This window comes from Planococcus citri, chromosome 2 (assembly GCF_950023065.1).
Source record: "Planococcus citri chromosome 2, ihPlaCitr1.1, whole genome shotgun sequence".
Classification (NCBI taxonomy): domain Eukaryota; kingdom Metazoa; phylum Arthropoda; class Insecta; order Hemiptera; family Pseudococcidae; genus Planococcus; species Planococcus citri.
In genome coordinates this window covers 820,283-833,192 of record NC_088678.1, presented here as the reverse complement: position 1 = coordinate 833,192, position 12,910 = coordinate 820,283, and the positions used below count along the sequence as shown (strand labels likewise).

Genomic DNA, 12,910 nt, shown 5'->3' with positions numbered 1-12,910 from the left:
CACTGAAAGATTTTAATGATACGTGTTTAAATCGATCGAAATGGTCGCAAAGATGGCAAATTCGAGTTTGCAGACTCTGGATTTAATTTTCATCCTATTCGCAGCGGTTTTTTTTTTCAAAAACTGAAGGAACATAAAATCCTCTAAATGCTCTAGAACGGTTCGAAACCATCGCCAATCAACTCGGAAGGTTGAAAAAAAAAGTATAAACTAAATTTCAGCATTCTAGATTAATTCGCTGAAATTTTGATTTTTTCCAATTTTAGCACATAATTCAAATTTTCAAAAATTCGCCAAAAATCGAAAAAATGAATTTCATTGCCTGAAATTTTGGCTGGTGGTATATTTTGGAGTTCTCTTTTGATTCCCCTTTGTCCGGTTCAAAAATTTTAGTGCCGGTTGGAATACTTCCCTTATTAGTGTTGAAACGGTGTTTTATGATGGAGAGGAGGGAGTAAAAAGCAAACTTGTTTTTTTGTTACCTAATGAACATTTTTGAAGAAGTCAACTTGCTCGGAAAAAATTGTAAAAAAGATTTATACCTACTGTTGATCGTTTTTCTTCAATTGAAAGGTTCGCAGAATTGAGACAATTCTTAATACATATTTCGTTCAAAGGTCATGTTAAGAGTATTATGCGAAATTTGGAAATAAGAATGAAAAAGTTGAATCGAAAAATTTTGGTGCCGAGACCAGTTTTGCAAAATACTTACTCAAAACAATATAGTGACCCGATATAAATAAGTTCAACTTGAAAAAAATAAGCGAGAATCACTCGAGTTTTGAGTAATTAAAGATGAAAGCGAGTCGAGTACTTAAGTATTTTTTTTTTTTGTTTACCTTACCTAGTGTAGATATTATTTAAATAGCATCTTACCCATCGTCGGGTACTTAATCTAATTTTAACGAAAACAAGTTACCTACTCGCGAAGGTATTTGAAGATTACGAGCACGTAAAAAATCTTATTCCTAGTAAGCTTAATCGTTTAATCAAAATAATAGCCGCTCGAAATACTCGTACCTTGTTAAAATGAGCGATTTTCATAAGGGACACGTCAACGTGTACAAAAGGAAGGAAACATCCAGATTTGATTTATAATAGCCCATGCGAAGGAAAATTTTTAACTAGTCACGAACTTGTAAATATTCTTAGTTGGATACTAGTTATAAGGTAGCACGAGTGATGATGTTTAAATGACAATGAAAACACTCGAATGAGTTTACTATTCGAAGTACGTTTTCGAATACCTACCTACATGCATGTGTGTAACTGACATCGGTTTTTTTTCTGCAAGTACCCCCGTGGATCCTTCACAGAAAATTTGTTTACTTACGTTGAAAAAAGCAAACCAAAATGGTAAATTACGAGACGTTTGCTTATCTTCGTCCAAATATCAATCTGGCGCGTTGTGCCTAGTGCCTACATTGTAATCGTGTTACGAATAAATTAGTCGCATCAAATTTTCGTTAGAATCATGCTTGATTCGGCGAATTCTCGGTTGGAAACATTTTTACAAATGATTTATTCGAGCGTTTGCTCGAATTTTGCATACACTACCTCTTTACGAGTACCTGTCCAGCTTCCACGTCCAGGGATGTAATGCTTTATTAACTTAATTCGTCAAAATGAATAATCACGTTTTGCCGAGTTGTGCACCTACTTATATTCTCAAAAGTCAAAATACCCAGTCGACCAGCCGTACATAATGATATGCATACTCGTACGAGTATAATACGCTTGCGCTAACTGACGTAAAGTTTTTTCATTCGTCAATTTTATTAATTGTAACGCAAAAAAATGACATATCGATTCGATTGCTCCGTGTCATTATTGATGGTTCAAAAAATTTGCATATCAAGAGCATATCTTCTTCTCATTTGTACACCAAAATCTATTATAGTATTTATGTGCCTATGCTCGTTAATGCTGCAGTATAGATAGAGGCACCTATAAAATCATTTAATATCCCATTCAAAATGAACGTAGTTGTTGCTTTGTTGTTCAATTGATAAGTATATTCCTTTTTTACTTCATCATGGTTCATTTTACTCACATCAGACCAATTTGTCGATCGTAGCAGCATAGATTTCTACGTACGTCCCACCTGCCAATAATGGATAGGTAGAGAGAGACAGAGAGAAATAGAGAAATAACCCGTCAGAATTGACGATGGTATTTTGAAAACTTGCCGAAAAGCGATGAGTAAGTGTTTAATTCAAGTTCGCGTAAAATTACACCACGTCGACGGTCGATTGGGAAAGAAAAAAATCATCCAAAGCTAAATTGACGATGCATTTAGCAGATTGTTTGCTTCGTAAGTATCTTCCAAAAAAAAAATATATATATGAAAAAAATACCCGAGGTAGGTAAAGGTATACTACTGAAGTGTATAGATAATACGAGTACACACATATGCAGGTACCTATAATATGAGTAAGAAATTTTATGAATAGGCAATTAATTTGGAACTTAACAAGGTTGTCAATTCGTCAGACAATTGACTTTGAAAATTCACCATGTCACCTGTTTCTTGGATGAATTTTTTTCCTCATTTCTCGACGCTTTATGCTGCTGCCGATGCCGCCCTGCCGGAACCCCCTTCCTTGGCCATACCGTCAAACGTCAGCGTAATTTTTTAAGGTATTTTTTTCCTGCTGCAATGTGTAATACCGACGTCGTCGCCGTCGTCGTAGTACTTGTTGGTTCGTTCGCCAACCGGCTAATATAATATAAAATATACGAATAAAAAAAAGTAAATTCTCATAAAAGAATACGACGTGTTACGTGATTCGGTATTTATCGGTGTCCTTCGCGTACATCACAACCTCATGAGAAAAAAAAACGTTGGTACCTAACCTAACAAACTGATGAGTGAGTGAATTGAGTGTCAGTGCATGTATTTGTACGTAGGTACCTAAATGTCTGTGTCCGATTTTCAAGACGTATCTACCTATGTAAGTCACCAGTACAAGTACACCAGCGTGGCTCAGCATAATACACGTTAAATCGAGTATTATGATGATAATGATACAAATATTTACCTCATCATGTGCCAGTGCCAGCGCCAGCGCCACGCGGATTATATGCCAGAGACATACTACCTATACCTATACCTATACGTATGTTTGTAAAATTGCATAAAATTGCGTTTGCGACGATCCACCGATGTACGAGTGTCGAGTACTTAACTTACTCGTACACAGTAAATAGTGGGAGACGTATTATGGCATTTCTGACCGACGGAATTAAAGTACGGGTACCTCGAATACCAACGTTTTGTATTCAAATTGCGACGCTCGCTGTGATTTATTATTATTAACTTATTATAATTTTTTTTTTTTCACAAATTCTTCCCTCCTCCATCGCTGACTTACATTTAAATATGTAAGTACCTAACTATACCTACCTAGACCAAAAGTTGGCATTACGTTAAGGTTGTTAATAAAAGTTTGCAGCTGCGGTGACATTGGCACGAATTTTTGACCGGATTCGTACCTATTCATGGTATAGGCTGATAAATTGGCCATTGATGGAGTGTGGACCGCGGAGTGCAGACTCATTAGCGGTTTATCGATACCATCTCAGATAGGTGTTTCTAAACGGTTCAATATGCGCGTATTATGGCTATGATTTTTCCTCAATCAATATTTTAGTCATCGTGTTGATAAGTAATCTCAGTTCCATGGATATTGTAGTCTAATTAAGTACACCTTTTATAAATGTATTTACGTTCCCATACCTATCTATACCTAGCTATATACTTACCTGTGCGAATTCTATATTAAAACAGAATTAGTGGGTATTCGACTCGCGCTACACGTTGTTAATTGACGAGAAAGAGAGAAAGGAAAACATCGCAGTTCGCAGTCTCTTTTCATAGCTATAACTAGGTGCTTGATTTCCTTCACGATAAAGATGCTAGCGAAAATAGGTACCTTTCAAATATTCCAGCTTCAAAACACCCGAAAATAGACTCGAACAAAAGAAAACTCGTAAGGGAAATTTCCCAACCACCGTGAAAATTTTTTAACTAGATACACAGAAATTGGGAAAAGGACACCGAAAAACACCAGCAACAATTTTAGGAACTGAAATTCATGTTTCAATTTTTGGAAAATTTTTAAAAAATTCAAATTTAGTCCGTTTCTTACGAAAAAAATAAAAATTACAAACGAAACAAAATTTGATCAAATTGACCTTAAAAGCTGAGCAAAAATTTTAAGAACTTAAATTCGTGTTTCAAATTTTGGCAAGATTTTGAAAATTCTAATTTATCCCATTTCTTATGAAAAAAAGTTGAAAAAAAAAACGAAACAAAATTTGATCAAATGGACATTAAAAGATGGAATGTAGTCTGTATCCTACTTTCAACCGTCCAAGTCGATTGGTGATGGTTTCGAACTGTTCTGGAGCTCCCGGCAGATTTTTGAATTCTCACGAAAATGAAATTCAGCTCCTTATAAATGTGAATTTAGTAGGTAGGTACGTTTCTGACCCTTTCGATCGATCTAGACACATTTTCGAAAATTTGGGAACCCGAAAATTCCCCGAAGGCTTTACGAATATTATAGTTTTTTTTTAAGATTATGAAAACATCAGCTTAAATCGATCGAAAAGGTCACAAGTATGGGAAAAACCACAAATATAGCAAACACTTGTTACGGAAATTTCAAAATTTCAATTTGGCAAGATTTTCAGGGCATTCAACGTCCCTTCCTCATCCGCACGGCTTGTTTCCAAAGGCGTGCCGAATGAGGGAGTGTGGGAAATGTCTCACCCTCCCCCCCCCCGTGTGTGAGCAGGAAAAATCAAAGAATTACCAAAAACCGTGGGTTTTTACTTCTCGAATAGTAAATTTTCAAAAGTTTTCGCTAGTTAGAGGGTTGAAAAATTGACTACCCATAATCCACATCGAAAATAATGTTGTTTTACTTTTGAAAAATTATTTTTTCCTGAGACTTATCCACGTCCAACTTTCAATTTAGCGTTATGGTGGTGAAAAATTCAAATATTCAAAATGAGAGACGCCCTTCATGCTTCCTTTGAATCTAACTTCATAAACATCCGGCAAAAGTTTAGGTACTTATGCGAATTTCATGGCGTTTGAAAAACTGTAATCCTATGTTCTTTCCGTTTTTTTGTGTGTTGAGTTCATATTTCAAAGGTCTGGAAAGTTGGAAAAATTGCATAGTCTAGACAACTGAAAAAATTGAGGGAAAATAATTTCTCTGAACGACTAGACATTCTGCATTGGTGCCAATAAACTTGGAATTGGTTTGTGAACGGCAAATCCTATTTTAAAAATTAAGTATATCATTTGCGCGATTTACTTGATTTACGGAATAAAATGATAATTATTTTCTCTTTTTTGCGTAGTTTGATTTACATCGCGACGCGTTAAGCCTGAACGTCTGACGTACTAGACGGCATATTTGAATGAGAATCGTATTCATATTCGCACACACAAACAGATATTGTATGTAGGTACGACAGTTTCAGACTTGAAACAGTAGGTAGGTAGTAGGTACATACGTGTAAATAAACATCGTCTACATACAATACATTCACGCAAATACGAGTACATTTATAATATGGATAAGACCCATACAGTGAGTTGAACGATTGAACGATGGGCGAAGATGGAACGTGTATGCTACCATAGCATGCAACCGGCGCGACGCGTACTTTACATGTATGACCATTCTTTTCTTTGGTCTTTCGTTTTATTCTCACGAGTTTAACCTTCAGAGTTATGTTATTATACTCGTACTTATGTATTTTGTAACAGCAGCCGATTTAAAAGAAACAAAACAGAAAAGAAAGAAAAGAAAGAAACAACTTTTGCTAGGTGCTAGTCTCATTATACTTAGGTAGGTATAGCCAATTCGTTATCGTTATCATCGAGGCTTCATTCTGCATTTTTTTTTACTAATTAGGTATTGATATTGGCACTCTCACTTCAAATGTCTCATTCCTTAAATTTGCTGTTAATCTATGAATGTTGACGGAAAAATTGATGCAGTCGATCGTTAGATTAACTCACCTAGGTGTGCACATCTCATCTCACAAGAGTACCTCTTGAGATGGAGATGTCCACCTCCGATTTAAACAAAGGCTACGATTTTTGGAAAGATCGATAGTATGGTCTGAAACCTTTCTACACGAAATTTCATCTGCCCTATTTCAGCTCTTGATATGTTTTTGATTGGTTTTTGTCCGGTTCAAAAGTTTTTGGTGTCGGTTGGGATTCTTCCTACGTTTTAATAGGCTAAAAATATTCTGGTCAAAAAAACACACTCATGTTGTTTGCCTGGAAATCGACTCAAACGTAGATAAATCTTTGAATAGGCTCAGAGCAATCCACAGCTCGATTTGCAGTTGCTCAGATTCATTAATTTATACCCCTCTTGAAGAAATTTTAAAATTCCGGAGAAATCAAAAGTCACGTTGAAGGCTCTAAAATGGTCAAAAAACCACGAAATTCCGTTCAGGAGATTATCATAGATGACTGCAGTTTTAAGACTAATTTTCATCATTTTTACGCATAATTATTATTATCAAAAATGGTCAATTTTTAAATTCGTGAATAATAAATTTGGGCTGTCTGCTGACATTTCCGTTATGAGGATTTAAGACCAATTTTTTCGCAAAAAAATATGGTCCCGTTCAAATCGACGCCAAACATCGACCTCTCAAGAGGTTCGCACTTCTCGAGGTCGATCAGATTTCAAATGCTAAATAATCAGATGCTCGTTTCGTAGCCCGAGGTACCCAGATACCTATACGTATTTTATTCCTATTGATCATCGTCTGATTTTCAGATTTAAATTTGAGGAAGCGTGATTTGTTCTGTCTTTGCCTAAGTATCTATAAAAATTGAGGGTGCGTATGAATCAGAAAAGTGTGGGTGGGTAATAAATAAATAATCGAATAAGTGTGACGAATCAGTCCTAAAAAACAACACGAGCGTCAACGTAATTTAATATACCTATTTGCATATTTATTTTTGCTACTTAGGTATTCGTAGGTATATCTTATTTTGACTCATGGAACTCGTTTTCCTTTCGATTTTCAGCTCGAGCAACAGTTGGCATACTCGGAATTTCAAAGGAGAGTTCACAACATAGTGGGAAAAATTGACAAATGGGATATCAGAGATCGAGAACTGCTACGTCAGCTACGTTATTTGGCAGTAGTTGGCCCTTCAGTATTACCACCGGATCAGCTGAACAGAGTAAGTGTTACTACACCTCACAGTTCACTCAACATGTTTTTATAACATTCTTCGAAGGCGATCAAGCTCATGTTCGTCATCTCATAGACTCTTCCCTCATCCTTTCCTTTTTCTTCCTGGAATATACATTTGAAAATGAAAAAAATCCCCATCTTTTGTCAAAGCTTTGCCTTCAAAAACAGTAAAACACAAAAAATTCGAATAAAACATTTTTCGTGACATTAACTAATTTCGAGCCAATTAAGGTTCCGAAATGTATTCGTAATTCAACGAACGAGACTACACGTTGATTATGATTTGAATGTCAACCATTTAAACTATTATTTTCACACGAAAATCACATAAATGTACGCGAGCCCTTACGATGGAACCGGTTTCGTTTTTTTTTGAACAATGTGATTTTTATTTACGTAATCGGTGAGCGACGATTGACTCACCGTGAGTCATCGTTCGCGAGCTCGATTTAATTACACGTATTCTCGGAAAAAATTTCGATCAAATGAAAAGTCGGATGGAAAACGCTGGTTTTTTGAAATATTCGTTTTCCTCGTTTTAAATTCAAACCGAATCAATTTTTATCGGTAGAAAAGTCGACTCGTCGAGGTCGCTTACGTGTAGGTTACCATGTACAAAAATTGTAATACTTAATAAGACCGCTAACGTACCTACCTCTACCTATATTTGAACTGATGCGATACCGCGGATGGTAATTACCAATTAATAAACGACGTAGCGTACATGAAATGAAAATTAGAATCTTCACACCTTCGTGCTGTAGGTAGGTCTAGGTACACGGCACATGTACCAATTCCGATTCGTGTAGACAACCCGTCCCCGTCCGCAATAATAACAATATTGTATCTGCGAGTAACTATACGAAGGTCAAGGGAGTTGGGATCTAATGGACGCGGTCTCTGCGCCACGAGTTTCTTGAAAATACGATCGCTTTCGTACGTGTCGTGTCATGTCAGTAGGTAAATGTCGTCGACATATCCGACTTGAGTAACTACGAGTACTTCCACTTAACTTCCACCTTCCTATAAAAATATTAAATTAACCAATTCTGCGAATAAATTACTCGAACTGTCTATTATTTAGGTAGATAAGCATCTATAGCTATCTTACTTATTTTATTGTACGTAGGTACCTATCGAACAATTTTTTTTTTGTTGTTGAATTATTATCGTTATTATTTACAGTATAATCGCCTGATAAACGATATGCTGGCCATTTACAATACAGCTACAGTATGCGACCAAGAAGATCCGCTAAAATGTGGTTTGCGGTTAGAAGGTTAGTTATTGGCTAATTTTTATATAGTTACCTATTCGTATTTATTAGCTATTCTAAGTGTTTGTCGTATTATTGCCCGTGTAATTACCGATGCGAGGTTTCCTTGGCCACGATGAGATTATGGCTTGGCTACCTATAACCTATGTCCTACGAATGTATTAGTTTTTTGACCATTGAGGAAGAAGGATTTTCCCAAGTGTAAACTTTAACATCCTATACGAGACTTTCAACTAGACCGCTAATTGAATACTTGCGATTTTCACAGATCTGAACGTGATCATGGCCAGAAGTAGAGACTGGGATGAATTGCAACATGTGTGGATCGAATGGCATCGTAAAACTGGACAAAAAATTCGAGAACTTTATGTCCAACTGGTAGATTTGAGTAACTATGCGGCGCAATTGAATAGTAAGTGACGTAATAATGCTAATTACTTACTATAGGATGGGCTGTTATTTATTTTATTTCGTTTGTTTGCGCTTTGTTATTTTTCTTTTTTGAAAAACTAGAGGTGGAGTAGTGAACATACTCGTACAAAAATAAACCTAGGTACCAAAAAGTTCATCACGTTTTCAAGTTGATTAAAAAGTAAATTTCTATTTAATTTAGGTACAAACTTCGCTTTTATCAAAATAAAAAATAAAATTGTTTTTTTTAGCAATTTTTTGATTTTTTTGTTTTCAAAGAAAAGAACAAGTTTGAATAATTTTACCTGTCTAATTTCAACCCTTTCTCTCTCTACTTCGACCATTCTAGGAGGATATCACGAAATCCAGGGTTTTTCTCCAATTTTATTTAGCATATTTTGGGTTTAAATGCATAATAAAAGGTGAAACAAAATCCACTTTTAACAACAATTTTTGATCAAAAAAAAAAAAGAGAAAAAATGCTTCAAAATTTAAGATTTAAAAAAAATGAAATGGTTCATTTACTTAGATAGAGTGCATAAAAGTCCGTACTTACTCTATTAATGAACTCACCCTACCTTAGTTTATTAATTATAGGATAGGATCTCGATTTATTTAATATTTTCGTATTTCTATAGTACTTATTGATTAATTGACAATTTTTCAAATTTATTTATTCATTTTTCATTTCCAGATTTCACCGACACATCGGAATATTGGATGTTCCCTTTCGAAATGTATGATTTTAAGAATGAAATGGAAAGGGTGTGGGATCAAATTAAGCCATTGTACGAACAATTACACGCGTACGTAAGGCGCAAACTTCGTGATTTGTACGGACCAGAAAAAATCAGCAGGGAAGCTCCGTTGCCAGCTCATATATTGGGTAATTGAAAATACGTATTATGAATACTACATTACTACATTTACCGATTTACACACTCGTAAGTACGACTATGAAGAGACAAAAAAGAGTGATACTATCTCGTTGCGCCTTTCTGAGTAGCGCCACGCCGCGCCGTCTTCTTTCATAATCCACCCAGACAAATTACAACTAACTAATCATTTAGGTATATGTATCTACCGAAATCGAATACTAGATATTGATAAAAATACCTATGCAATTATCAGACTATCTCGCATGTGTAGTTCTAGTTATTGGACTGTATATTGTAGGTACATACATACAAATAATTTGCACATATTTTCAAATAATTTCGCGTCATCGTTATATTGGTTTATTATCGTAATATCACACTCGCACCCTTTTGATTCATTACTAGTAGGTAGGTACATGCTAGGTGGTTATGAAGTGCTTGCTTCGGTGACAAAATGATGCACCTGTTGGTTGTTGACCTGTTATTCGTTCGAGCTGGAGTTTTTGTCTTTATATCTAGTTAGTACCCCAACCTGGAGTGTTCGCTCAACTTTGAAACTTGATAATCCTCGCATTCGATTGCTATTCGCCATTTTTCACGAAAACGATGGCAACGACGCCAATTCTGAATAGTATTAATTTTTGTTCGTGACCTTAAATTTATACTCGCGTTAAACCTAAGTATATTTTCAATTTTCAGGCAACATGTGGGGACAATCCTGGGAAAATATTCTCGATGTAACCATTCCTTATCCTGGTAAAAATTTCTTGGACGTTACACCGGAAATGTTGAAACAGGTAATTGTTCGACAAAGTTGATGCACGTGAGCGTACCTACTTAATACTTGTACAAATACCTAGTTACTCTCAACAACAATTGATTACAGTTTATTCTCTAAAATTTTAAATTCGTACTTATAAGCCGATCATTTTTGAAAACAGGGATACACTCCGGAAGCTATGTATCGAGTAGCTGAAGAATTCTTCGTCTCGATGAATATGAGCGCGATGCCTCCAGAATTCTGGACTAAATCTGTGTTTGAAGAAGCACCTGGCAGGCCGGTCATATGCCAGCCATCTGCTTGGGATTTCTGTAACGCCATTGATTACAGGTGAGTGTGATAGCACTAGCAGAGCTCTAAGCAACTTTCATACGACTTCTCGTACTCTATGTATACTGTCTTCACACATTAACCGGATTTCTTCGTAATTTTGCAGAATTAAAATGTGCACTCACATTTCGATGAAAGATTTCGTCACCGTTCATCACGAAATGGCCCACATACAATACTTCTTACACTACAGAAAGTTACCAAAAGTTTACAGAGACGGCGCTAATCCTGGTAAGAGAGACGACTACCGAGCAGAAAATTCCAGCATTTCACATACCTAATTATCTACGTATTTATTGTTATTTTTTTTTTAGGTTTCCACGAAGCAATCAGCGAAGCGATATCACTATCTGTATCGAATCCTAAACATATGCAAACTTTGGGCTTAGTTTTAACCTCGGTCGACGATGTTCCTCATAATATTAACTTTTTGTTCCATTTGGCCATGGATAAATTGACATTCTTACCGTTTAGTTTGGCTTTGGATATGTGGAGATGGGATATATTCGGCGGAAATACGCGTAAAGAGCGTTACAATTGTCATTGGTGGGATTTAAGGTACCTATTCAATATACATACAACTTTACCAACTCGTATATATACCAAATTCTAATGTGAACCAGAGTAGGACAAATGATGGTCCACTCGATAATCTTGGTCGACTTGAGAATTACGCTTACGTGTATATTTACCTAATGTATTTTCATAATTTCATTAGGTACTACGTGATACACTTGCTTATCCGTAATGCTAATGTTGTATTGTTTTATGTAGAGAACGATTGAGCGGAGTCAAGCCTCCAGTTTTAAGATCGGAAATCGATTTTGATCCTGGTTCCAAGTACCACGTTCCTGCTAATATTCCCTACATTGGGTAAGTGCAAAATACCAACCAATCTTAACTATAAGCTAGAAAAAATTGTATACCTGCGTAATAGCTGCTCTAAGACTCGATAAAACATTTCTTAAATTGAGCATACTCACGTCTGTCTTAAGTTTTCAAGTCATGACTTTCTATTCCTTAAAAGGCCTCGAAAGTATCCTTAATTTATTGCGAAGGTTTGTTTTAACATTCCAGCTTAAATATTCTTAAATTCTACGTAGGTAAGCAGCTAAGCACCTACGCTTATAACGCTGGTACAGTATGCGCCTTCGAATCTAAACTCTGCAATTTTATTAACGTCACTATTTTATTGCCTCCGCGCGCCGTAAAGCTCCCCTCCTGCAGTATGTAGAATGTATCTAATCTGCTCACTGTAGTCTGTACCCTCCTCTCTCTCCTTCGCCTTCTCCTTCCAGTATGTTACCAGATTTTGATTGGGGCACGGTAGGAAAATGCCTTCAATCAGGCAGCATGCAAAAAGTGACCTTATGCGTCGACTGGTCGGTATCAAAAATTATTTGAAGGAAACGGCCGCTTGGGTACCTATTTAAATTTACTCGATCTGTAAACATGTTGAAAATGCTCGATCATAGGTAGGTACTCGTATTATTATTTCTAATTTCCCTTTGTTCCTTTCCGGGCACATAAATTCAGAAAATTTCGTACTTTTTCAAAAATTATTTTAATGAGTCACGTTTTTTTTTCTGGAAATTGGCTAAAGTCATTTTTTTGCTGAAATTGTCAAAAGTCTCGCTTTTTGCCTAAAATTGCGAGAGTTCTCTTTTTAATCACCTATCAATAAATCTCGTTTTTTAACATTTTAATTGAAAAGGATTTTTTTTTAAAAATTCTTTCTGCATCAAAATGTTTTGCTCGCGTTTCGTCACTTTTTCGGATACTTTTTAGCTTGTACTTTTTCATATTTTTATTTAATTTTTTTCGAAAAAAGATGAGTTTGAGCTCTGAAACTATCAACATAATTAAAAGTCGATGAAATATCTCAAAAGTGTATAAAATGTTGCAAAAATCAAAAGGAATGTCGATGAACAGAACAAGGAGCAAAAAATGATTCGTAAACGTGATTCATGGCTCAATTTTTGATAA

At 35.7% G+C, this 12,910-nt stretch overlaps 1 protein-coding gene across 1 annotated transcript in view; it reads left to right on the top strand.

The window, feature by feature from the left end:
* Nucleotides 1–12,910, top strand: part of LOC135833857 (angiotensin-converting enzyme-like) — a 52,342-nt gene that overhangs the window by 5,472 nt on the left and 33,960 nt on the right. Inside the window, exons 2-10 of the mRNA XM_065347663.1 lie at nucleotides 7,076–7,234; nucleotides 8,434–8,527; nucleotides 8,793–8,936; nucleotides 9,630–9,821; nucleotides 10,513–10,610; nucleotides 10,755–10,924; nucleotides 11,031–11,155; nucleotides 11,239–11,482; nucleotides 11,699–11,797. Of these exons, the coding sequence (XP_065203735.1) occupies nucleotides 7,076–7,234; nucleotides 8,434–8,527; nucleotides 8,793–8,936; nucleotides 9,630–9,821; nucleotides 10,513–10,610; nucleotides 10,755–10,924; nucleotides 11,031–11,155; nucleotides 11,239–11,482; nucleotides 11,699–11,797 (1,325 nt within the window). The remainder of the gene's footprint in view (nucleotides 1–7,075; nucleotides 7,235–8,433; nucleotides 8,528–8,792; nucleotides 8,937–9,629; nucleotides 9,822–10,512; nucleotides 10,611–10,754; nucleotides 10,925–11,030; nucleotides 11,156–11,238; nucleotides 11,483–11,698; nucleotides 11,798–12,910) is intronic.